Source organism: Nicotiana sylvestris, chromosome 2 (genome assembly GCF_000393655.2).
Source record: "Nicotiana sylvestris chromosome 2, ASM39365v2, whole genome shotgun sequence".
NCBI lineage: Eukaryota > Viridiplantae > Streptophyta > Magnoliopsida > Solanales > Solanaceae > Nicotiana > Nicotiana sylvestris.
This window is the reverse complement of record NC_091058.1, coordinates 37,727,183-37,751,953: the sequence shown is the minus strand read 5'-3', so window position 1 is coordinate 37,751,953 and position 24,771 is coordinate 37,727,183. Positions and strand designations below refer to the sequence as shown.

The window sequence follows — 24,771 nt, the reverse complement described above, 5'->3', positions numbered from 1 at the left end:
ATACATATGCGTATGAATGTTATGTCATCCATAGGTACATGTTTCATAACATCATCAGCCTCCGAGGGCATCCCATCATATCATATCGGCCACTGTGGGCAAAATCATCATCGTATACCAGCTGATCAGGTGGTGGTGCGTATATAACGCCATAAACTTTCCCCCATATATATATATATACGCGTATATAACGCCATCTGGTCATGGTTCAATGCACATGAATACAATGCGTGAAAAGTACGTTAATAAAATCTTTCGGAATTTCATAAGACCATTTTGTCTTTGAGCAATATCATAAAGTAAACTTTTTTCAACTTTCATATTTTTCTGAGACCCATGAACAGATGATAGAATATTATGACACACAGAAATTTAAGAACATAGATATCTCTAATACTTCTATGAATAGAGTCATTTATAGAATTGGTGCATTTGCTCGATTCTTCTTTATAATTTGGACCATGCCGAAAAGAAAGAATGGATGGCCTTAACATACGTGTTCTTTGAATTATTTGCATGAAATGAAGCTTCTGCTTCTTTGAATTTGAACGAAATTCCTTGCTTGGATTTTATGAAACTTAGATAGAATTGCTTCTGATGAAGCTTTGAAATACTTCTGCTTCAACATTTTTGTTTGAGCTAAGATTGTTATATGAACAAGATTCATGATTGTTCTAACACCTTTGAGATCTGATCATTTTGTCCAAAATGAACAAATCTTTACAAATGAACCAACTCATAAGACTTGGACGTACTTACTGTCTTTGTCCAAATGAACCAAACTCCAAGAATTTTAAAAATGACTCATTCTTATGAGTCCTTTAATGAGTTACACGTTACTTTGGTATACTAAACATATATGACAATGAGTCATATGCTTGAATAGTGGCCTAATGCCACGTGGGGAGTGAGAATTATTATTCTTTACCCACTTATTAGTTAACTGGGTAATGTCTCATTACCCGATAATTAAACAATTACCCGCATAATTTAAAAATTATCTTAACTTAATTAAATACTATTCTCTTTTAACATACCTTGTACACCTTATGGTCATGTATAACCTTGTATGGCACTAGTCCATAAATACCAAGCATTTTAGCTCGAGCCATATTTTATCCCAAAATGTCAAATTTCAACGAAATTTATTTTCTTCGACTTGCTTCCCCTCTCACCTTCACGAATTTACTAATCACTTGTGAAATAACATAATCCTTATAATCTCCAAATAATCTTTTACTTGGACTGATGTCACTTACCTTACGACAAATTCAACGTACAATACTTCAGGGTGCAACATCGTCGTAACTTAATACTGCGAAGCGTAACATCACCGTTATGTAATACTGTTGGGTGCAACACTATTGTAACTTAATACTGCGAAGCATGACATCACCGTAATGTAATACTGCGAGGCATAACATCATCGTAATATAATACTGTAGGACGTAACATCATCGTAATATATTACTGCAAAGGGTAATATCCTCATAATATATTACTGCAGAGCATAACATCGTAGTAATATAATATTGCGGGACGTAATATTGTGGGGTGTAACATCATTTTCCCCTTTGGAACATTCGTCCTCGAATGTTGACTAATGCTTTTATCATTTTGATAACTTATATCTTCCGAATACTTTAGAACTTCCCTAGCCATCTAGGCGACTATTCTGTGAATATGTCCAAAGTCTAGGGCATCCCTTATTAGGCCTCCTTCTCACACCACAACTTGTAGTCGGAATCCTTCCAATCTCGTAACTGTTGCTACCTGTCATCATGCAACCTCTACAATTTTGACCTTATAAGTGTGACCAATCTCTAGGCTTCATATGTAGAGCTTAATAAAATGTCCCTTTGGGCATTTGTGAGTATAATTAAATCCTTCGCTCGGTTCTTGGTTGAATTCACGAATATTGCTATATCTCATCGCATAGGTCCGTTTAGCCATCCGTATGAATTTACTGCCATAACTCTTACTTTAATTTATTGTTGCTGAGGTCTGCTACCAAATCCCAGCTTACTCTCGTTGCTTATTCCATATGTATAAATTTAAGTCCTTTAATGCTTCCTCATTACTGCTCATCTTTAGAATGACGACCTAATCTCATCTCATACTGTGTGACTTTTGTCCATGCATTGTTGATTCACCTCAATATTGATCTACAATATACCACTGATAACTCAAACTTACGCAATACTTTGCCACTAGGGATTACGTTACATCAAGGAATATTCGAAGTAATTTTCCTGATCCATTTAGCGGCAATACTGTACTTCAATAACCGTATTTTATAGCATCCCAAGGTGATTCTCTTACGGGGGTATTTTAATCTCATACAATTCATGAACCCCTTTTCTTCTTTTTTTTCTTTTTTCAAATCATTACTCAATCGAAGGCCCAAACGTCATCCTTTATCTATCATAATTACACTCTTATTCTACTATTGGGGCAGCATTCCATCTCTTCTAAATGCTACTTATGAAGAGTAACTCCTTTGAGTCCATTCAGGCTATATTGAGCTTACTATAACATAGAGAAGTCATTAGCTCCCTTGTTTTCATGGGCCTAATCCTGAGGACTAATCCATTCTCGTCACTTTCTCACTGCCCTTTCTTATCCGCATTTCTGTCTTCCTAAAACCTTGTCGCTTTACCATACTTTAACTTGCAACCTATACATATCTATTTATACTACTCGTAATCTTCCTTCAACTTGCTTGAATTTCCTTGTGTTATTTTAGAACATCAAGCGAGATATCACATCATCTCTAACTCTTCTTTACTTTCTTAACTAGACCTCTTGATACCTAGAAATCATTGACTAGAAGATATTCCACTGACGATGTCGCTATTATTCTTGTATATTGAATCCTCGTGCTTCTGGCCCTTTTATCAGAGGTATGGACTATATACGATCTTTTGCCTTTGATTATCCCGTACGTTGTTCACTTTTACCTTACTTACCTTAAAATCTCGCATCGTATCTTCTATCTCTCTAATGACCTCCCTTCCACCTAGGTGTAATTCACGTCCATAACTTGAAGCTCTATTATAATACTTGCACCTCCCGTGCATACACAATCCCGTGGGAGTTTTATACTGACTTCTTATGAGACTGGTACCCTTCTAACTAGCTTTATCGTAGAGCCGTTATAGAACATAGTTGTTGTGCTATCTCTTTTGCACCTCTAATATTAAGAGTGATTCTGCTATGTTCTCAATCATAATTCCTATAACTTCCGGGTCCAATAATATAATTCCTGATTTACTTTGTTGATGTAACTCTTTACTTTCCTTCTTCTTCTGATCGGCCTTTACGCTGGCTTAAGTTAATTTTCAATCTGCGGCTCATGGTATTAGTTATTACTTTAGCTCTCCATGGATGCTATGGAATATCCATGATACAATCTTTTAACAATTCATTCTTTTGTCTATGACCTGGGCCCAATTCTTTCTTTTAACTTATACCGAACGCCTGTATGATTGTCAACATATATGTTGCATGTATAAAAATCCAAACTCTTAAGTGTGTTCTTAATGTCATCAACTCGGGTTCATTGATCAAATAATTCCTTTCGTTCCTTCTCAGCTTTCTTTTAACGTAAGCTATTACCCTTCCTCGTCTTTCTTCCCCCTTGTTGCGTGCGTATTTAACTTATCTTAGCTCCCACGCATGCCAGAATTTTTGTACAACTCATATGATCTTCAAATATTTCTTTTGATTTTTACTTCCCATTCACTAGCCACGGTAGATTCCTCTTTCTTATGGAGGACGTACAATGTTGTTCTGAAACTGTTATTATAAGACCATTTCCCTCTTTAGGTCATTGTGCTTAGGTTGAAACCTTCTTCCTCATTTCCTCATCTACTCCTTCACTGTAGTACTTAGGGAGGATCCTCTTACTATTGTAAAGATGCGAGCTTATTATATCGTATTCCCGATAGAATTTTTGATGTTCGTGCTCACTTGTAATTATCCTTAGTTACTTACCGCCACACTCATCTGCTCATATGGCTGCTCTGAACTGAAGTTTTGACTGTCTTCCTAGTGGAACTATCTTTTATTTCTGTAACACTCATATGGTACCTTTAACTACCCCAACTCCTATTTGAATATTTCTCAAGTATTACAATGTCATAATTGCAGGGCTAAATTCACTATATTGGGTTTTACTATATTTATCTTGCACAACCTGTTGTCTTGTCTATATCCTCTTGACTAGCCATAACTAGGCTCTCCCTGAATCAACTACTAACTACTCGTTGGCCCATTCTCATGTCAATATTCCGCGAAATCTTTCTTGGGTTATTTACTTGGTCTTAACTTATGTCTCGCACTGGCTCCTTAATTATCAATAACATCTCAGGCAGGAACCCTTACTTCTTCTCCTTGACGTCGTGTTTGCATAATGTTCTAGAATCGTAGCATATCTGTAGCATTTGGATAAGTGCAATCTCATCCCTTTCTCATTTTTATCGCATTCTTCCTTTTATCATTCCATATTCCCCCCTTTAGAGGAGTACTAAGAGTGGGAGCTACGACGACCTGCCTATAGATGTTTCACCTTTTCATATTTGGCATCCTTTCACATTATCGGTGACCCTTACTCGCCTTGCGGTAATCCTTCCGTACCAAGGATAGCAAAATTCCTTACTCACGAGGGTGAAACTTAATATAACTGGCACATACAGTCCCTTAAGCTGAACTTTGCTCACATTGCTTGTTGTAGGGAAGCGTCTTCCTAAATGACCATTCTCTGAATTTCTCATGAATCTTCTTTTGTCGTCCATTCTATTATTGGCGAAACAAAATTTGAAATTCATATGATGGCGACTATCATCAGTTACTCAGTCCCTAATTCATGTTTAGTTTATCTTGTTCACCAATCCATACTGGTTCTATTACTCTGGGATCTAACTTTTCTCTTGGTAGTCACGCTGCAGTTGCGAACTTATTTCTCGAAATGAGGACATGATTGCATGGCCTATACTCTTTTGTTGTCCTAAGGCCTGTCACTTCTCGTTTCTCCCTTCACTGGACTATAGATTTTGTAATATTGTCATCTTTTGATCTACCGTTGTCATCCATGTATCACATCTTACTCATAATGTTTCATTAACTCTTTTCTTATTTTCTGCTAACATTTATGTCTATCACTTTATTCTGACAACTTGAACAAGACATTCTTTTGCTCTTAGCTTCCCTTTGCTCCATCCAATGGCTCTTCAAGTTGCTTAACGTTCTCGCTTTACTAGGGACGCGAGCCATACTAAGGTAATATTTATCCCTTCAAGGCTTATAGTGCATGTCTTTGTAGTACTCATATCTGGTTACACTATTTCAGAGTGCACCATCTAGGTGTCTCATAAAGAGATCTATTAGCATATTTGCAATATCCTTCGGAAATGTCACCTGACACAAATAATTCATCCATCATATCTTCTTATACTACTTCTGTTAATCCCCATAAGGCATATCTGGAATGGTTGCGACCAATTGTATATACCTCTGTTACTGCTGAATATAACTTAAAAAGCTTATGTTCCCCTACCTGAATTATAAATACCGTTAACCTTCATTAACTGGGCGCCTCGTACCCTTCTTCATCTTGCTTCTTCTGCTTGTTGAAACTTGTATTTATCTTCTTAATCTCTCATAGTCTTTCACTATAAAGATGGATATACATTCTTGCCCTAAGGTTTCTTATCAGGAAGTTTACACCTTTCAGTACACCCATGATCTGCTAGAGACCTCACATTTACTTATCGTAGGCATCATACAAAAATCCAATTCCTCTAACTTAGCTCTTCCAAAACCATCTCTCTTTCCAACCTTCTTTCCGGATGTAGGTATCGTCTTATTACGAATAAAATAGAATTTCGGAATTTGAATTCTTATAAATGAGCTCTACCACACGATCTAGAGTAAGAAGAAAGAGTGGCAATCCTAAATGCCCTATAGCCTCCTGCTTATAAGTGTGGTGCATGACACACCCATAAACAAGACTCTACTAGACACGACTTGTAGACTCCCTAGGACAGAACTGCTCTGATACCACTTTTGTCATGACCCAAACCGATGGGCCGTGACGGGCACCTGATACCTTACTCAACCGAGTACCAATGTAACGTATCTTTCTTATTACATCATCATATACCCATGACATAGGGTCCTAATAGGCCAACATGATCCTTTATAAACTCAAAACATAGGCCGACAAGGCCGTACAATCATTCACACACACGACATATATCTACAAACCTCTAAGAGTATATAAATATCATAAAGGTTGGGACAGAGTCCCGCCATACCAAACAATACACGTCTAAATCATACTAACCATACGAGTATCTCCAAAGCAAATCGAGCGCACCAACATCTTCCGCTGAGCTGATAGCCTACTTGGAAGGTTCTCGACCTATCTATTAGGACCTGTGGGCACGAAAAGTAGCATCCCCAAGCAAAAGGGACATCAGTACGAATACTGTACCGAGTATGTAAGGCACATAAATAAATACGTAAGAGACATGGAAGAAATATAAAGTACATGATTTAACCTGTAAGCCTGAATAACTTTGTAAATCATAAATTACTTTTAGAGTCATGCATATGCGTATGAATGTCATGTCATCCATAGGTACATGTTTCATAACATCATCAGCCTCCGAGGGCATCCCATCATATCATATCGGCCACTGTGGGCAAAATCATCATCGTATACCAGCTGATCAGGTGGTGGTGCGTATATAACGCCATAAACTTTCCCCCATATATATATATACGCGTATATAACGCCATCTGGTCATGGTTCAATGCACATGAATGCAATGCGTGAAAAGTACGTTAATAAAATCTTTCGAAATTTCATAAGACCATTTTGTCTTTGAGCAATATCATAAAGTAAACTTTTTTCAACTTTCATATTTTTCTGAGACCCATGAACAGATGATAGAATATTATGACACACAGAAATTTAAGAACATAGATATCTCTAATACTTCTATGAATAGAGTCATTTATGGAATTGGTGCATTTGCTCGATTCTTCTTTATAATTTGGACCATGCCGAAAAGAAAGAATGGATGGCCTTAACATACGTGTTCTTTGAATTATTTGCATGAAATGAAGCTTCTGCTTCTTTGAATTTGAACGAAATTCCTTGCTTGGATTTTATGAAACTTAGATAGAATTGCTTCTGATGAAGCTTTGAAATACTTCTGCTTCAACATTTTTGTTTGAGCTAAGATTGTTATATGAACAAGATTCATGATTGTTCTAACACCTTTGAGATCTGATCATTTTGTCCAAAATGAACAAATCTTTACAAATGAACCAACTCATAAGACTTGGACGTACTTACTGTCTTTGTTCAAATGAACCAAACTCCAAGAATTTTAAAAATGACTCATTCTTATGAGTCCTTTAATGAGTTACACGTTACTTTGGTATACTAAACATATATGACAATGAGTCATATGCTTGAATAGTGGCCTAATGCCACGTGGGGAGTGAGAATTATTATTCTTTACCCACTTATTAGTTAACTGGGTAATGTCTCATTACCCGATAATTAAACAATTACCCGCATAATTTAAAAATTATCTTAACTTAATTAAATACTATTCTCTTTTAACATACCTTGTACACCTTATGGTCATGTATAACCTTGTATGGCACTAGTCCATAAATACCGGGCATTTTAGCTCGAGCCATATTTTATCCCAAAATGTCAAATTTCAACGAAATTTATTTTCTTCGACTTGCTTCCCCTCTCACCTTCACGAATTTACTAATCACTTGTGAAATAACATAATCCTTATAATCTCCAAATAATCTTTTACTTGGACTGATGTCACTTACCTTATGATAAATTCAACGTACAATACTTCAGGGTGCAACATCGTCGTAACTTAATACTGCAAAGCGTAACATCACCGTAATGTAATACTGTTGGGTGAAACACTGTCGTAACTTAATACTTCGAAGCATGACATCAATGTAATGTAATACAGCGAGGCATAACATCATCGTAATATAATACTGCAGAGGGTAATATCCTCGTAATATATTGCTGCAGAGCATAACATCGTAGTAATATAATACCGCTGGATGTAATATCGACGTAATATTGCGGGGTGTAACAAAAACCCTAGGAAAACGACCTATGGAAGACCCCCTTGTTTCCTCTGCTCTAAAGAAATCCAAGATAGATCTTTCTAGCTCTCTAGAATCTGACCTGAATTTCTGGGATTCTCCAAACAGGGATCTCTTCATTGCCTTGAAAGACAAGCCCATTGCTCATGGAAGGGTAGTCGACCTTGGCGACATGGAAGCCCTAAATTGTAAGGTAAAAAATCTTTTTGCTCATCAAGGGTGGTCTAAGTTCCTCTATATTCCTCCGCCTAAAGTCTATGAACCCTTGGTAAAGATATTTTATGCTAATTTTCACTCTAGTAAACCTGATAAGTTGGAATCCTTAGTGTTAGAAAAGTGCATTGTTCTTGATTATGACATGTTTGATTCACTCTTTCAGTGTAAATGTTCTGGTTTTCCTATGCTTTTCAAAAATACCTGGCCCGATGATTTTGAAATTTCCTTTGATCAAGCTAAATGGTGTATTGCTGAGAGTCCCTCGGAATTCCTTCCCAACCAGTTAGGCCCCAGTGATGTTAGTTTCGGAACTCGAGTCCTGGCTCACATTGTAGCAACTACTCTGTTTCCCCGCACTGGTTCCTTTTCCACCTTCTCTCAAAGAGACACTTTCTTAGTATACTGCCTTGTGACCTAACTCAAAGTCAAGTTATCCTCTTGGGTCATTAATTTCATGATTGAAAGTGTAGAAGATCCCACCAGTCTATCCTATGGCATGGCCATCACTCACATCCTGAAAGCTCACCAAATTTCCCTGTCTGCTTATCCCTTTATCACTGTTTCAAAATCTTACAATTCTAGAACATTTCCATGTATGGGATATGTGAGTGTGAAGGGCTCATAGGTTAAGAAGCATGAAGGTGATGTAAAGCATGCTCATATAGATCCCAAACCTAAAGCCTTTGCCTCTCATCCTAGTCCTAATGATCCTGATCTTGGTGAGAAGCTTCGTGCCATTGACATTCAACTCTCTGAAATTAAAAATCTCCTCACAACCACTCAGATAACTATTGGTGACATTCATGCCATCTCCAAAGAAACAGGGTCTGATGTGTCCAAGATAAGAGTTGTCGTTCTCAGAGTAAGGGAGAATGATGTCAAGGCTTTCAAGGAGATTCATGACAGGTTGGATGGAGTGAGCATCTCAGCCAATGCTAGCTTTGAACAACTGAAGGAGTCCATCTGTAACACTCTTACCTATTTTCTACGTCGTTAATGTGGTTGCTTAAGACAATTTTTTTGTTGTGTTGTTTTTGGGTTGTTAACTCAACCATTGGACAATTTCTGTTTTTGTTTTATTTTGGTTGTTTTTTTGGACTATAACTCTATTGCATAATGCTATATATATTCTATTTTAGTTCTTGGTTTATTTTGTCTATTCCATCTTTGCTGATGCCAAAATGGGGGAGAAGAGTATATGTATCTGTATACAGGTATAGTCAGTTGAAGGGTAAATATACGCTAGCATCGACTGGAGGGTAAATGTACGCTAGCATCCTCTACGGCAAGAGTCGACTACAACATCTATAACCATGGACTAGTCAACTGCATGAACTGAGGGGGAGTACCATGAACCAGTCAATCGCATACATTGAGGGGGAGTAAAACACAGGAAAGTCAACTGCTATTTATACATATATATATTATTTTGTCATCATCAAAAGAGGGAGATTGTTAGATCTGATTATAATGATGCAAATAATATATCTGTGCAGGAAATCATAGATAACCATTCAAAGATTGAAGGAATCAATTAGAAAAGATCAAGGAATCAAGGAGTTACTACGAGATTGAAGAAATCAATCAGGAAGCTTAAGGAAAGGAATCAATCAGCAAAGATCATGAAATCAATGGACAGCTACGATGGAAAGAATCAATCAAGCCTAAATTTAAGGCATCAATCAAGTCCAGCACATTCAATTTGGAAGATTGAAGCGGACAAGAAGCATTGAAGATCTTGTAAGATGATTAATCAAGCTGCTATTTTCGGAAGGACCAACAATCAAGGAGTAAACCCGCTTCATCAAGATTTGTAGAAGGAAATCTATCAATGCCCTCTCATCAAGGAAGAGCAACGACAAGTAACCTTATTCTTGGAAAGAATCAATCTCTTTACAAGGATCAAATATCTTGAGTTGTCAAATTTCTTCACCAAACGGCATTCACCAAAGTATTTATACCCAACATCAAGCCTTAGACATATATACTTTGATTGAACCAAACACCTTCTCTTTGTTCTACTGTAAACAAATATTGTAGCTCTCTAAGACCTACTGTGTAACAAGCTAGAGAAGAATGAGAGAACAACACTAGTGAGGCATTGTATCAAAAGAGACAAGTGATATAGGAACTGAGTTATCACGTAATTTCCATTGTACTCGAAGAAACGCATTCACTAAAGAGAACTCTTTTGCAACCCAAGGAGACTGGATTAGGATTCACATTGAATCCGAACCAGTATAAAAATTTCAATGTCTTTAATTCATGCATTTACTTTCAGCATCTTATATTCTGTTATTACAACTGTTAGTTTATTGCATCTAGTCGACTAATTAAAAAATCAATCAACTAACAGAGATTAAGTTTAAAAATATACAATTCCCTCCTCCCCCCCCCCCTTCTTGTACTTTCAAGGGTGTGCAGCTCCAGCCTCGAACCTACGACTTTTACAAGTCAAAATATGAGTTCTACTAGTGGATCAAGAAGTACTCTTTACAAGAAAGTGGTGTCAGTAATTAAATATTGGTTCGTCTTTATAGAAAATTGGTATAATTAAATAATATTTTTTCCGACAAAAGCGCATCGGATGATACCACTTCCTCCTATGCGCATCTGCCCCTGATTAAGTGCATATTTGGAAAGCATCTTGTAATTGAATTTGAATGTAATCAAATGTAATTATATAGGTTTAGACAGTTTGTGTGATCAAGTAATTATTCGGTCAATATGGAATTAGGTGCAATTAAGGGGGCCAATTAGACTCTCCAATTCTCACCTCCCAATTTTTGGGAGGGGAGGGGGGAGGGGGAGGGAACGTGTGAGAATTGGTAATAATTACAAGGTGATTTTTCAATATGTAGTAATAAATAAAATTTAATATCTCTTATATGCACATATATTTGTCACACATTAAAGTTTATTTACTTGTCCATCTAAGAAAGTTTATTTAATTATTGTTAATTTTATTTTTAAAGTAAAAAATATTTAACTATATAATTACACTTATGCAATCAAATATGACACATGAAATTATATTATAATTACGTTTCTCCAAACATACAGATCTATGTAATTACTCTATTTTGTAAGTACTAGACACGTGGACATATGCAGAACTTTTTGTAAAATGTGTCGTATCTACATAAAATTAAAAAATTATATAAGTAATATCTAATATTATTTTCTCACAAGCTGAAGAGCCTTGCCTAATGGTCTAGTTGAATATTATTGCAAATGAATGTATAGGTTCAGTTCTCCTCAGCCTCAATTTTTTTTTTAAAATGCTTGGTCAAAGATATTGAAAAAATAGAATGTCCAGATTGAGCCTCGGACCTACGATCTTTACAAGCCAAACTTTGAGCTTGACCAGTAGATCAAGAACTACTTTTTCAATGAAGCGGTGTTATTATTATATATTCTTTACTTTTGCAGAATATTAGTATAAATATTTAATAAATTTTTTGGACAAAGCAGTGTGGGACGACACCGCATCCTCCCCCATGTGCATCGACTCCTAATTAGACAGTGTAATTATTATCCTAATAATTACACTAAATCCAATTACAAGGAGTAAATTTCTAATTAGGCAGCAACCATGAATAAGTATAACAAATATACAATTCACTATCAGTATCTATACTATATTAAAAGCACGAATGTCTTTAGCGAAATGTCGTTCGTCTTTTTTACCCTTTAAAAAATAGAGTTCATAATGAATACAATAGTCATTTTATTAATTTTCTAATATTTAGAATTTTAAAATCAACTAAAACTTTAACTATTATAGTAGGAAATCCCAATATTTAAGACATTAAAAACAACTAAAATTTTCCTTTTATAATTCAAAATCCTAATATTTAAGACCAAATATAAGAACTAATTTGGTCGTTGAAATACGTTTTAGAAATTCAAAATTCAAAGTTTCAAAATCTCACCGCTAAGCATTATATTTGGATTCAAGAGATTAAAGGCAAAAATTGAAGAACTATTACTACTTTTTATTTTGAAGAAAAGAACAACTATTATTGTTCTTCTTTTTATTTTCTAAGTACAATTTGTTGATTATTCTAAACGTAAATTGCTAGACGAGGAATTGGAGTTAAAATAAGCAACTATACAACTAGCATAAGGGAATTAATTTCGACTCCCTCCCTCTCAAGTTATTTATCGTAATTTCTAAAAATAGATATTTCATATTATTTATCATTTTAGAAATTTAAGACAAAATTAATTATTTTTTTTATTTTATCCTTAGTAATAATTGTTCTTGACGATGAAGATGTCACATGAATAAAGTAAATGTTCAATAAAGAGATATTATACTTAAGACATAAATAAAGGTTAAATAGTCAAAAAAAATCTTCTAATTAATGTTTTCTTTAGGTGTGTGTAGAAGAGAAATGCGATAAAAAATTTAGGACAGAGAAAGTACTTATTAGTAGTAATTAAGAGCCTTTAAATAGGTAGAAAAATGTTGAACTTATTAGTTATATGAAACATTTATTTTACAATAAGAACACAACTCCATCCAAACAAATCATTGATCAATGTCAGAAATCACATCAATTGGTAAATGACGATGAACGATTACCATTAAGATATTAGTACTGAAGTTGCACTAATCAATAAACTTATGAAGTTTACTAGCAAAATTAACTAAGTTCTGGTTAGTGAAATTATATTTTCTAAAAATTGAAGGCAATAAAAGAAAAAATAGAAAAGAAAAATTATATAACTCACAAAGTTAAAATCATGTATCAAAATTGTTTAAAGTCGCAAGTCGAAAGTTATATTTTTTTAAATAGAAAAGGAACAAAAACAAATAACATTAGATCTTTAGTTTGTTTAATATTAATTAGAATGGTCCATATACTGCATTATTGTGGTCCAATCACTACGCTTTGTAACTTCAGATGCATTTTGGTTAGTGTTTCTTTCTGCCTTTAATTAGATACACCTTCATTCACTAGTATGTCAACATAATAGAAAAATGAATCTCAAAAAAGGAAATCTTAATTATTAGAGGAAAAGTTCCTTGATCTAAACTCACAAACAAGAAAGCCATAGTTTTCACTACTAATATTTCATATTTTGAGGGCAAAATAAGTTATTCATCCTTCTCATAAATTTAACCCTGTTTCCACCCAAAAAAAAAAAAAAATCTTATTTCCTGTAATACATCCAGAGAATGCTGACCTCTTTTTAAAATGAAAACTTTTCTCTCTTCTGACAATTCAGAGCAATATACTATCACATGAAATTATTTAAAACTTGGTTGAGATCCGGGAAAATTCTTCTTCTAATTAAAAAATAATTTAAAACTTTAAAAGCTCCCACCCAAATAAACTACCCATGACCCACCCGACCCAACCTTTAACTTCCTTTTATAATGGACTGTCGTAAAGCTCTCATCCCTTCAGTTCCGTACATAAAGATAGCTCATCACTGGCCTAGTTTCAGCATCAAGGTTGGAGAACTTCCTGAGCTAATGGAAACGGTTAATGTTGAAGCAGCCAGTGAATTGTTCAAAGCACAAGTTCACATCTACAAACATGCATTCGCTTATTTTAATTCCATGGCCTTGAATTGTGCCATTCAACTAGGCATACCAGATATTATACATAACCACAAAAAACCGAACACTCTTCCTGAGCTAGTTTCAGCACTCAAACTTCCCTCATCAAAATCAATTGACATTCATCGACTAATGCGCCTGTTGGTGCACTCTGGATTCTTTGCTACAACAAAGATCGACGAAAACTCAGAGACAGAATTAGCATATGGTTTGACAACTCCTTCAAGACTTCTTCTTAAGAGTGAATTCCAAAACTTGTCACCTTGCGTTAGAGTAATGATTGATCCTATCGTTGTCACTCCTTGGCAACTAATGATTGAATGGTTTCACAATAAGAATGAAAAGCCACAGCATTTGAGACAGCCCATGGGGTACCTATGTGGGAATTTTGTGCACAAAATCCAAGATTCGACAAAGATTTCAATGAAGGAATGGCTAGTGATTCCCAAATTATGAAATTATTTGTCAAGGATTGTAAAGAAGTATTTGAGGGGATGAACTCATTGGTTGATGTTTTAGGGGGCATTGGGATTATAGCTAAGACAATCTTGGAGGCTTTTCCTCACTTAAAATGCACTGTCCTTGATCTTCCTCATGTAGTTGCCAACATGCCACAAAGTGAGAATTTAAGCTATGTTGGAGGGGATATGTTTCAATCTATTCCTCGCGCTGATGCCATTTTGTTTAAGGTATGCACAAGAATTTTATTCTTGACATGTCCTTTAAGTTTAACTTCTACATATGTCTGACAGTTCATCTAAAAGATAACTATAACTATATATAACTATCAATATATAATAAAAGTGGAATTAGTAACTTAATACACAATCGTGCAAAAACAGTGCATGTAAGTTGAATCCTATATAGATAGTCAAGAACAATTTGTTAAGCTTTTAGAGATTGAGAATCTTTTCTCCAATTACTATACTCTATCTGTGGCACAATCTTTTAATTACAACTTTCTCGAGTTAATTCCTGGATGATCATCAAAGTTATAGAAATAATTCGTCAAAGTCATTTTTGTTTAGTTCGGGACAATAAAATTATTTAACTTTTAGTTTTGTCTCTTAGACAGTAATTCTAGCTAGAAAAACCTATTTCTCTCATCAGATTATTACATGGAAGCTATGTCAGATTACTATTCTTCTTCAACAACACGAAAATTAACGAAACAGACCCTGCTATTCGCTCCACATACCCTGCTGCTTCACCCCTTGGATATATTGATCATAAATTTTGAAATTGATTGGGTGATTCAACTCGCAAATGGAGATTAAAACAACATCACTGACAAACAGATAGCTACTTCACTTGCTACCTTACCAAGAAATAACATATCAGAGCAATACAAAACAAGTAGGTGGATTAATCAATGTCTTAACACAGAAGAATAATCAATCAAACTTTTCAATATTACTTAAATTCATAACTAGAAGTCCACACAAAAATGACTTCTACTTAGAAAGGGGAAAAGGGAACGAAGGGGGGCCAAGGGGAAAACGACTGCAACAAAACTTGAACAAGTTTTGATTGGTTTTGTTTATTTTAAAATAGACCCATTTTGCTCCGGGTCAGAATGAATGGGTCTTATGCATGTTTTAAGAAATAGGATTTTCTGGCTAGAGTTACTTTCTAAGAGACAAAGCAAAAGTTAGATGATTTTATTGTCCTAAATAAAACAAACATAACTTTACCGAGTTAATTCTGAGTACTATCCAAGGAATTAACTCCAAATTTTTCACATGGACTCAATCTTCAAGATTCTGTTTGTAATACTCCGTACTAAATTAACTGTAAACCTTTGTGTTACGTCTGTTTGATATATCAAGATTCGTTACGATGATGTTACATAGTAATGATTAAGTTACTTTTGCAGAATATATTGCATAGCTGGAGTGATGAGGATTGTGTCAAGGTGCTGAAGAAATGCAGAGAAGCTATTGCAGAAAATGTTGAAGAGGGGAGAAAAGGGAAGAAGGTCCTTATCATTGACATAGTATTAGACACAAACGAAGATGAACCAGACATGACTCAAGTAAAGCTCATGAAAGACATGTTGATGGTAATGTTTTTCACTGGAAAAGAAAGGACTGAGAAAGAATGGGAAAAACTATTCCTTAAAGCTGGCTTTACACGTTACAATATTAGACCAATCTTTGGCCTTAGGTCTCTTATCGAAGTTTTCCCTTGAAAAATACATATAGGGTTTTAAGTTTTTCTTAAGAGATGATGTTCATGTTGTCGTGCTCTGATAAATAATGACTTCCGTGCTTACGTAATAATAACCCATTTCTCTGTTTTCTTAAGCACTGTGCAGTATCCTATTTGTAATTCCTCTAACAGAACCTTCAGATTTCAGCGTAATAATAACCCAAGTTCGTTGAGCGGCGTCGCTGTTCGGGATTGCTGCACAAAAAGAGGATCAATATCTATCCAGATCTAGATCTAGCCGAAAATAGAAAAATTCCGGTGATTACAGTGATCTCATTCTTATTTGACTATGTACAAATTTATTATTATTACAATGATCCCTCCCAATCATAGGCTAAACAGATCGCTCACAATTACCCAAAGTTCCTTAAAACAAACATGACTAATAATTGATTTTGCTACGAAAAGGAAATTTCTTCAACCTCATTTGCTCCCATCGGATGAAAGATATCCTTTTTCTCTTTCGCTTTTATTGTGCAGGAATTGTATCCGGTTGCAAAAGATTCAGTATATAAGCTATGGTTCTTGAAGTTAATGTATCTTCACCTCATATGAGGTCACAGACACAGACTGCATTTTCAACTTCATCATCACTAAAAAGACAACATTCGAGGTGATGAATTTGGGAGTTGTTCGACTCTACTGTAGCGTCACCGCTTCCTGCTACCTGCACTTGTCCTCCTAGCATTTCTTTGCACTAAATCAAATCGAGGTAACGAATGATTTTATTTGGTTTAACTAACTGTTTTTTTAAGAGGGATAGAAGCATGAGCATTCTCCCATATGCGCAAACAGGAAACGCCTCATATTCTTCAGTGCAAGAAAAATTAAGCAAATTGGGATTCACCCAGAAAACGCAAAAGCTAAGCAAAACTGAGACTCACCCAGAGGACGCCCGAAACTCTCCAAAAACTGGGACTCACGACAGGTTAAGATTTCGACTAGCTCGAATTAACACACCGACAGCCAACGGCCATCGCCAAAAAAGAAGAGTTCGATCGCGTTCGAACCACGACAGGTTAACATTTCGACCAGCTCGAAATAGCACTCCGAGTGCAAAGGTCCATTGCCAAAAAAGAAGAGTTCGACCTCGTTCGAACCACGACGGGTTAACATTTCGACCAGCTCAAAATAATACCCCGATGGCCAAGGGCCATCGCAAAAAGAGAAGAGTTCGACCTCGTTCGAAACACGACGGGTTAACATTTCGATTAGCTCGAAATAACACCCCGACAGCCAAGGGCCATCGCCAAAAAAGAAGAGTTCGACCTCTTTCGAACCACGACGGGTTAATATTTCGGCCAACTCAAAATAATACCCGGACGGCCAAGGGCCATCGCCCAAAAAGAAGAGTTCGACCTCGTTCGAACCACAACGGGTTAACATTCCGACCAGCTCGAAGTAACACCCCGACTGCCAAGGGCCATCGCCAAAAGAGAAAAGTTCGACCTCGATCGAACCACGACAAGTTAACATTTCGACCAGCTCGAAATAACACCCCGACGGCCAAGGACAATCGCCAAAAAAGAAGAGTTCGACCTCGTTCGAACCACGATGGGTTAACATTTTGACCAGCTCGAAATAACACCCCAACGGCCAAGGGCCATCGCCAAAAGAGAAGAGTTCGACATCGTTCGAACCACGACGGGTTAAAATTTTGACCAGCTCGAAATAACACCCTGACGGCCAAGGGCCATCACCAAAAGAGAAGAGTTCGACCTCGTTCGTACCACGGCGGGTTAAAATTTCGACCAGCTCGAAATAACACCCTGACAGCCAAGGTCCATCGCCAAAAGAGAAGAGTTTGACCTCGTTCGAACCACGACGGGTTAACATTTCGACCAGCTTGAAATAACATCCTGACGGCCAAGGGCCATCCCCAAAAAAGAAGAGTTCGACCTCGTTCTAACCACGACGGGTTAACATTTCAACCAGCTCGAAATAACACCCCGACGGCCAAGGGCCATCGCAAAAAACTAAGAGTTTGACCTCATTCGAACTACGACAGGTTATCATTTCGACTAGCTAGAAGTAACACCCTGACGGCCAAGAGTCATCGCCAAAAGAGAAGAGTTCAACCTCGTTCGAACCACGACGGGTTAATATTTTGACTAGCTCGAAATAACACCCCAACGGCTAAGGGCCATCGCCAAAAAAGAAGAGTTCGACCTCGGTTGGACCACGACTGTTTAACATTTCGATCAGCTCGAAATAACACCCCGAAAGGCCATCGCCACAAAGAAGAATTCGACCTCACTCGAATCAACTTCGGCCTCGTCCGAATTCACAGTAAGCGACCTCGTCCGAACTCACAGTGGGCGACCTCGTCCGAATTCATAGTGGGCGACCTCGTCCGAACTCACATTGGGCGACCTCGTCCGAATTCACAGTGGGTGACCTTGTCCAAACTCACATCATTCGAATTCATAGTGGGCGACCTCGTCCGAACTCGCAGTGGGTGACCTCGTCCGAACTCACAGTGGGCGACCTCGTCCAACTTCATAGTAGGCGACCTCGCCCGAACTCACAGTGAGCGACCTCGTCCGAATTCATATTCGACGACCTCGCCCGAATTCACATTCGGTGACTGCGCCCGAATTCACATTTGACCTCATCGCCCGTCCAGACCCGAGGACGCAAATGACCTCCTCCGATGCTACCATCTTTGCGAAAGCCGCCATTTTAGACTCGACAGCCTTCTCCAACTCTACCGTCTTCTCGATCGACTCATCACTCGAATCATTGGCCCTAATCAAACTCTGCTCAAGTTCAGCCCGCGGGGATACCACTTTGACCTAAAAATCGGCACCCTCAGCCGCAATCTACACTAGTCGACCTCCCCATCCGGATTTCTCGACCTACAATTAATGAAGTCCACTCACCGAGCTCGACCAAAAGACGACCTCGATAAGCGGAGGGACTAACTGTATGGGTCAAAATTAGATCAAAGAAATTCGGTACGCGGAGACAACAGGACGAGGTCGGACAGTCATCAACAAGGCCGAGGTCGGACAATCATCAATAAAGCCGAGGTCGGGCAGACCGAGGTCGGACAATCATCAATAAGGGCGAGGTCGGGCAGTGATGAAACAACTAGTTTGCTTTGGAATCCTTAACTAAATTGTACTTTTTTTTAGGATTTTCTATGGATACCCCCTTATAAATAGGAGGGGAGGACTTCCCAAAAGGGGGGCTCTCTCTCTCCCCCTCTCTAGAAAATATGTAAACACTCCTCTATAAAGAGATTAGAGGATCTGTGATCCCAGACCTGGAGGAGATCCAAAAAGGGTCCTAAGGTTCTTATATTTGTGTATCATTCATCTTTATCAAATGAAAGAGAATCCACCTCACTCAAGATTGGGTGACTCTTTTCCTTTATTTACATTTTATTGTCATTTAATGTTACTTAATACATCTCTCTTTATGTTATTAAATCTGGCCGTAATCACTGCCATCACTTATACTCAGCTATGTTTTTCTATTCATATTATTCATTTCGAATCTAGAATTAATTATTCTTAACTAGGATTTACCCTTATCATGATCATTAATTGAGTTAATCAAAAAACTTTCGATATCTTTTGGTCAAACAATTGTAGTACCTGGGTGGGAAACCAAAAAGGACATCATTGTTTGCCAACATTCAAATATCGGATTGCAGTAAATTAAAGAAACAGCTACTTCGTCCTACCACCACAAATGCACATTGACTATTACAAGTTGAGCCTTGACAGCCTGGTTTAAATATTTCTTCTGACGACTCAGTTGCGAGCTCAGTACTCATACAACCATGCCTCCATGCATGCTTTACGATCAAGATTCAAGTCTGTCACACAAAAAGTAGTTAAACTTGCCCAAGGAATTATTTTAAAATTCCATTTAAAACGATCAAAGTTGAACAAACAATAAATTAAGTATTACCACCACTATATCCAACAGCCACCAAGATCTAATCGTATATATATATATATATATATATATATATGCCGTTTTGAAGGACCCGTATATTTAATTGAATTTGATTTTTATACCACAAAAGGATAACACCAGTAACCGTCTATAATAACTCAAACCAATAAGACTAGTAACTTGTTACAACAGGTTGAAATACTTTAACAATATAAAAATTCTTTATATTCTAAATATATCAAAGTTAAATTTTATTTAATGCTGTACAAGAATCAAACTCTAAAGGGTCAATCAGTTTGCAAAAATATTATAATGAAAGCCATCACAATGTTCTGCAGATGACGAAAAGAAATAATCACGTGGAGACAAATTAAAAACATAACAACTAGGTAGGTTTCTTATCAAACGTCTGCACATTCTGTTAAGATTGTTGAAACATTAATACTACTAGTTGTTTTTGCTACGCATCTACGTAAAGTAGGCAGCACTTAGATAAAAAAAGATAAAAGATGCCATTTAATTCCTTCTAACCGCCGAGAATAATATAATTATGAACATTGAAACCTTGGAACTCTTCTTCTTCACTAATCTCCTCTCAGAAAATAGAAGAGATAGAATGGTTTTCCAAAAAGAGTACCTAGATTTGTTGTTGGTCCCAAGTGGGCTCTGCATCATGTTCATTTACCATCTCTACTTGCTCTATAGATACCTCAACATTCCTCATACCACAATCATGGGCTTTGAAAACAATGATAAGAGAGCTTGGATTGAAAGAATTATGCAGGTATTATATTCTCGTATATGTATAGAGTGGTGGATTTTGTATAAGTGGTGTTGATCTGTTGATACAATTTGACTTATTAAATGGTTTCTCATTTGGAACTTTGGTAATTCAAGGCTTTACTTCATGTTCCAATTGTATTTTACTTTGTATTACTTTCAAGCAGAGTCGACAAATTGTGTATATACATATTGATTTTTAGAAAGCTTTTCAACTTATATAAGTACTCACTCCATTCCACTTTAATTGATTTTTTGATTTTTTTTTGTGTCCACAATATTTGATTTTTTCAAAAATCAAGAAGGAATTAATCTCTTTTTTTCCAAAGTTGCTTAGGAATAAAGAGCCGAGGAGTATTTGTTATATTTCTAGTGAACAAATTAAGGTTAATATGGTCAATTTTATTGTTAATTAATGCAAAAAGGTGAATTCCTTAATGTGTTAAAACAACAAAAAAAATCAATTAAAGTGGACAGGAGGGAGTATATAGAAAGAAAATGGGATCTTTACATAAATAGTCTGTCATATTTTTTTAGCCATATACATAATTTATACATTGATTATACATAATTATACACTTATAATACATAAATTATGCATGAATTATACCTTTACCGGCTATTTTTAATTTAAGCAGTTTGGTGGGCGGTTATTTGGGTTAATTCTTGAAAGAAAATTTTGTGACAACCCTTGCTAAATTTTGTAAGCAGTGTTGCTAATTAGTACAATTCGACTTATAAATGCTTTTGAATCTAGGATGTGGTAGATTCAAGGCTTTATATTCTGTTCTAAATTGCATTTTATAACTTTGTACTATTTTCTAATAGTATCCATAAATTTTGTATATATATATATCCATAAATTTTATATATATATACCCACATGTTGGTTTTAGAAAAATATTACAGCATTTATTTTTTGCGAAGGGGTGTCAGATATCACTCTTATAATTTATAAGGGTGTCATTATGTACATGTGCCGTGCTCTTCGATATGCCTAAATTTTCCATATTTTTTCACATTGTAAAAAAGGGAACTTTAGGAATTTTCTAATTTCTGCTGAATCTTGCAGGATAGAGATAGCAACACTATAAATACAGCTCTAAATGTAATAGGATCCAATAACAATGGAGCAACATTCTTGGCATCAGTTTCATTAACATTGGCCTCTCTCATTGGAGCTTGGATGGCTAATAATAGTATTTTCAGCAGTGAATTAATATATGGTGACACAAGGCCAGAAACTATGTGCATTAAATTCATAAGCCTATTAATTTTCTTTTTGGTTGCTTTTGCATGCTTTGTGCAATCATCCAGATGCTTCATTCATGCAAATTACTTAATAACCATACCAGATACTGATATACCAATTAGTTATGTTGAATTGGCTGTGATAAGAGGAGGTGAGTTTTGGTCACTTGGGCTTAGAGCACTTTATTTTGCAACCACTTTGCTACTATGGTTTTTTGGTCCAATTCCCATGTTTGCAACCTCAGTTGGTATGGTTTTCCTCCTCCATTCTCTTGACAAAAACACAAAGCAATTGCACAATCATCGATCTTATGCAGAAGGAAAAGGTACTAGCATTGCAACTCGTGACATTGATCATCTTTTTTAGGCCAAATTTCACCCTGGATTGTACAAGATCTTGCTGAGGGAGTTCAACGAGTTATATTCAATGGTCAAAAAGAAATTGTACAAAAATAGAGAACGGCAAAAGCTAATATTGGCTTTTCCTTGTAATTGTAAATAAGTTTACTTACAATAAAATTTCAAGTCTCCACATCAAGGACTGTAATAATTAAATGAAATTATTATAGGTCGATGTTTGTTATTTACGAGTATTGCTTGTAAGATATCTAATTAACAAGTCCATGGGATGTGGATAATAACTTAAGTAAGAGACTTATATCGACAAGTTTACTTTACAATACGTTAAGTCAGAGGTTTGCTTCAATTGAACAAATAGCAAACTCTGATGTAGTTCCTTTTAAGCAACAAAAAATTTCACTTTAATATGCAAAAAACCATTCAACTTCTTCCAGTCTCGCAATTTTACGAACAAAGAACAACAAACGTAGGAGAAAAAAAAATGGTATTCCAGAAAGAGCACCTTGATCTATATTTGGTGCCTAGTGGATTGCTCATCATGTTTGCTTATCATCTCTTTCTTCTCCAGAGATGCGTTAAAAATCCTCATACAACAGTCATTGGCTTTGAGAACAATGATAAAATAGCTTGGGTTCAAAAAATCATGCAGGTAAGTACTAAATCAGCTTCTTCTATTGGCCCATCAAACATTTCTTGAAAATTTTTCTAAGTTCTAGGTGTTTTTTGGTATGACAAAAATCGTTTTTTTTTTTGAAGAAAAAAAACATTTTTTTTTGAGAAAATCCTTTTTTGGTGTTGATCAACAGAAAATATTTTCCTTGAATAATATCTTTCTAAGGGAAAAATGACTTTCCTCAGTTATGAGCGGAATTTGTTTTTCTTATAGTTATCTTGACCCCTAGCTTTATATATATAGCTTGTTCCAGCTAACACTTAGATTATCATATTACTAAAAGATTTCATCAAAACACTATGCAATTTGCTAGAATTTCGCTACCTTAGGACCGTTATAATTACAACCAGATCCATTCAACACGTGCAATTTCTTTTGCCGATACTTCCCAATATTATCTTTCAAAAGTATTTTTTTCACTCACCAATCAGATACCAAAAAACACTTTCTAGGAAAATATTTTTGTGAAAATGACTTTCGTCACATCAAATACACAATAATCCATTGATATATATATATATATATATATATATATTTTTCCTCTTGGCAGACTGAAAATCAGGATGTTACAACCGCATTAGATGTTCTAGCATCAAACAACTCAGGAGCAACATTCTTGGCAACTCTCTGTTTAACTCTGAGCTCTCTCATTGGAACATGGATGGCAAATAGTTCAACTTTATTTAGGAGTGAATTAATATATGGTGATACAAGGCCAGTCACCATCTTCATTAAGTACATAAGCCTTATTATATTTTTCTTGGTGGCATTTTCTTGCTTTGTTCAATCATCAAGATGTTTTATCCATGCAAATTACCTAATTAGTATACCAAATAGTGAAGTTCCTGCGAGCTATGTGGAATTGGCTGTGATAAGAGGAGGTGATTTTTGGTCTATTGGGCTTAGAGCTCTATATTTTGCCATCACTTTATTGCTATGGTTTTTTGGTCCAATTCCAATGTTTGTTACTTCAATTGGGATGGTTTTTCTTCTTTATTATCTTGACACCAACAAGAGTCCATTGCTGCAACATTATCATTCTTCCACCAACCACCCGCCGCTCAAAAGCTTAGAGGAAATGCTATAATTTCTTGATAGTTATACAAAATTTGATCATCAGTTAAAATTTAAATTTTGGAAGTTTGAGATGTAATATCAGCAAGATTGGAAAAATATGATTTCTTTCTTTTTTTTTTTTAATAAGGATTTTGCCCTATCTATGCAAAATTATAAACCTAATTACCACTCTTAAAGATGTTCTCATTTAATTACCTAACATAAGCACATTTACCAACTGTATACAAAGAAAGGGATTAGGCTCCAATTTTTTCCATTTTAGGTTCCTCTCTCTCTATCTCTCTCATACATGTCTCATTTGATTATTATCCATTAATTAAAGCAATAAGAATGAAGTCGAAAAATAATACTCCGACAAATACTTTTTATTTATCAAATATTTTGAGGCAAATTAATTTTTAAAAATTATCAATATTTGTAATTGAATAAGTATGTTTAACCAATTAATCAAAAGAAGAGATACAATTATATAATTATTGTCATGCCACTTATGATCACTCGACAATTTTGATGGCAAAATTGCAGCTTAACTTTAACTAATTTCAACTTAAAAAGAATA

The 24,771-nt window shown here is 35.8% G+C and overlaps 1 protein-coding gene and 1 pseudogene across 1 annotated transcript; both read left to right on the top strand.

Moving 5' to 3' along the window:
* Positions 1-13,823: 13,823 nt before the first annotated feature.
* On the top strand, positions 13,824-16,215 carry LOC104214038 (trans-resveratrol di-O-methyltransferase-like; annotated as a pseudogene).
* Positions 16,216-20,626: 4,411 nt separating this feature from the next.
* LOC104214039 (uncharacterized) lies at positions 20,627-22,635 on the top strand. The gene is made up of 2 exons (XM_009763633.2): positions 20,627-20,855; positions 21,924-22,635. The coding sequence occupies exons 1-2, from the start codon at positions 20,688-20,690 to the stop codon at positions 22,467-22,469; spliced, it is 714 nt and encodes a 237-aa protein (XP_009761935.1). The 5' UTR covers positions 20,627-20,687; the 3' UTR covers positions 22,470-22,635.
* The last annotated feature ends 2,136 nt before the right edge of the window (positions 22,636-24,771 follow it).

Bases quoted from the DNA above. Each gene is read 5' to 3' on its own strand.
- LOC104214039 (XM_009763633.2), top strand. From the start codon at position 20,688: ATGGTTTTCCAAAAAGAGTACCTAGATTTGTTGTTGGTCCCAAGTGGG. The intron at 20,856-21,923 runs GTATTATATTCT...TGAATCTTGCAG, and splicing joins GGATTGAAAGAATTATGCAG to GATAGAGATAGCAACACTAT.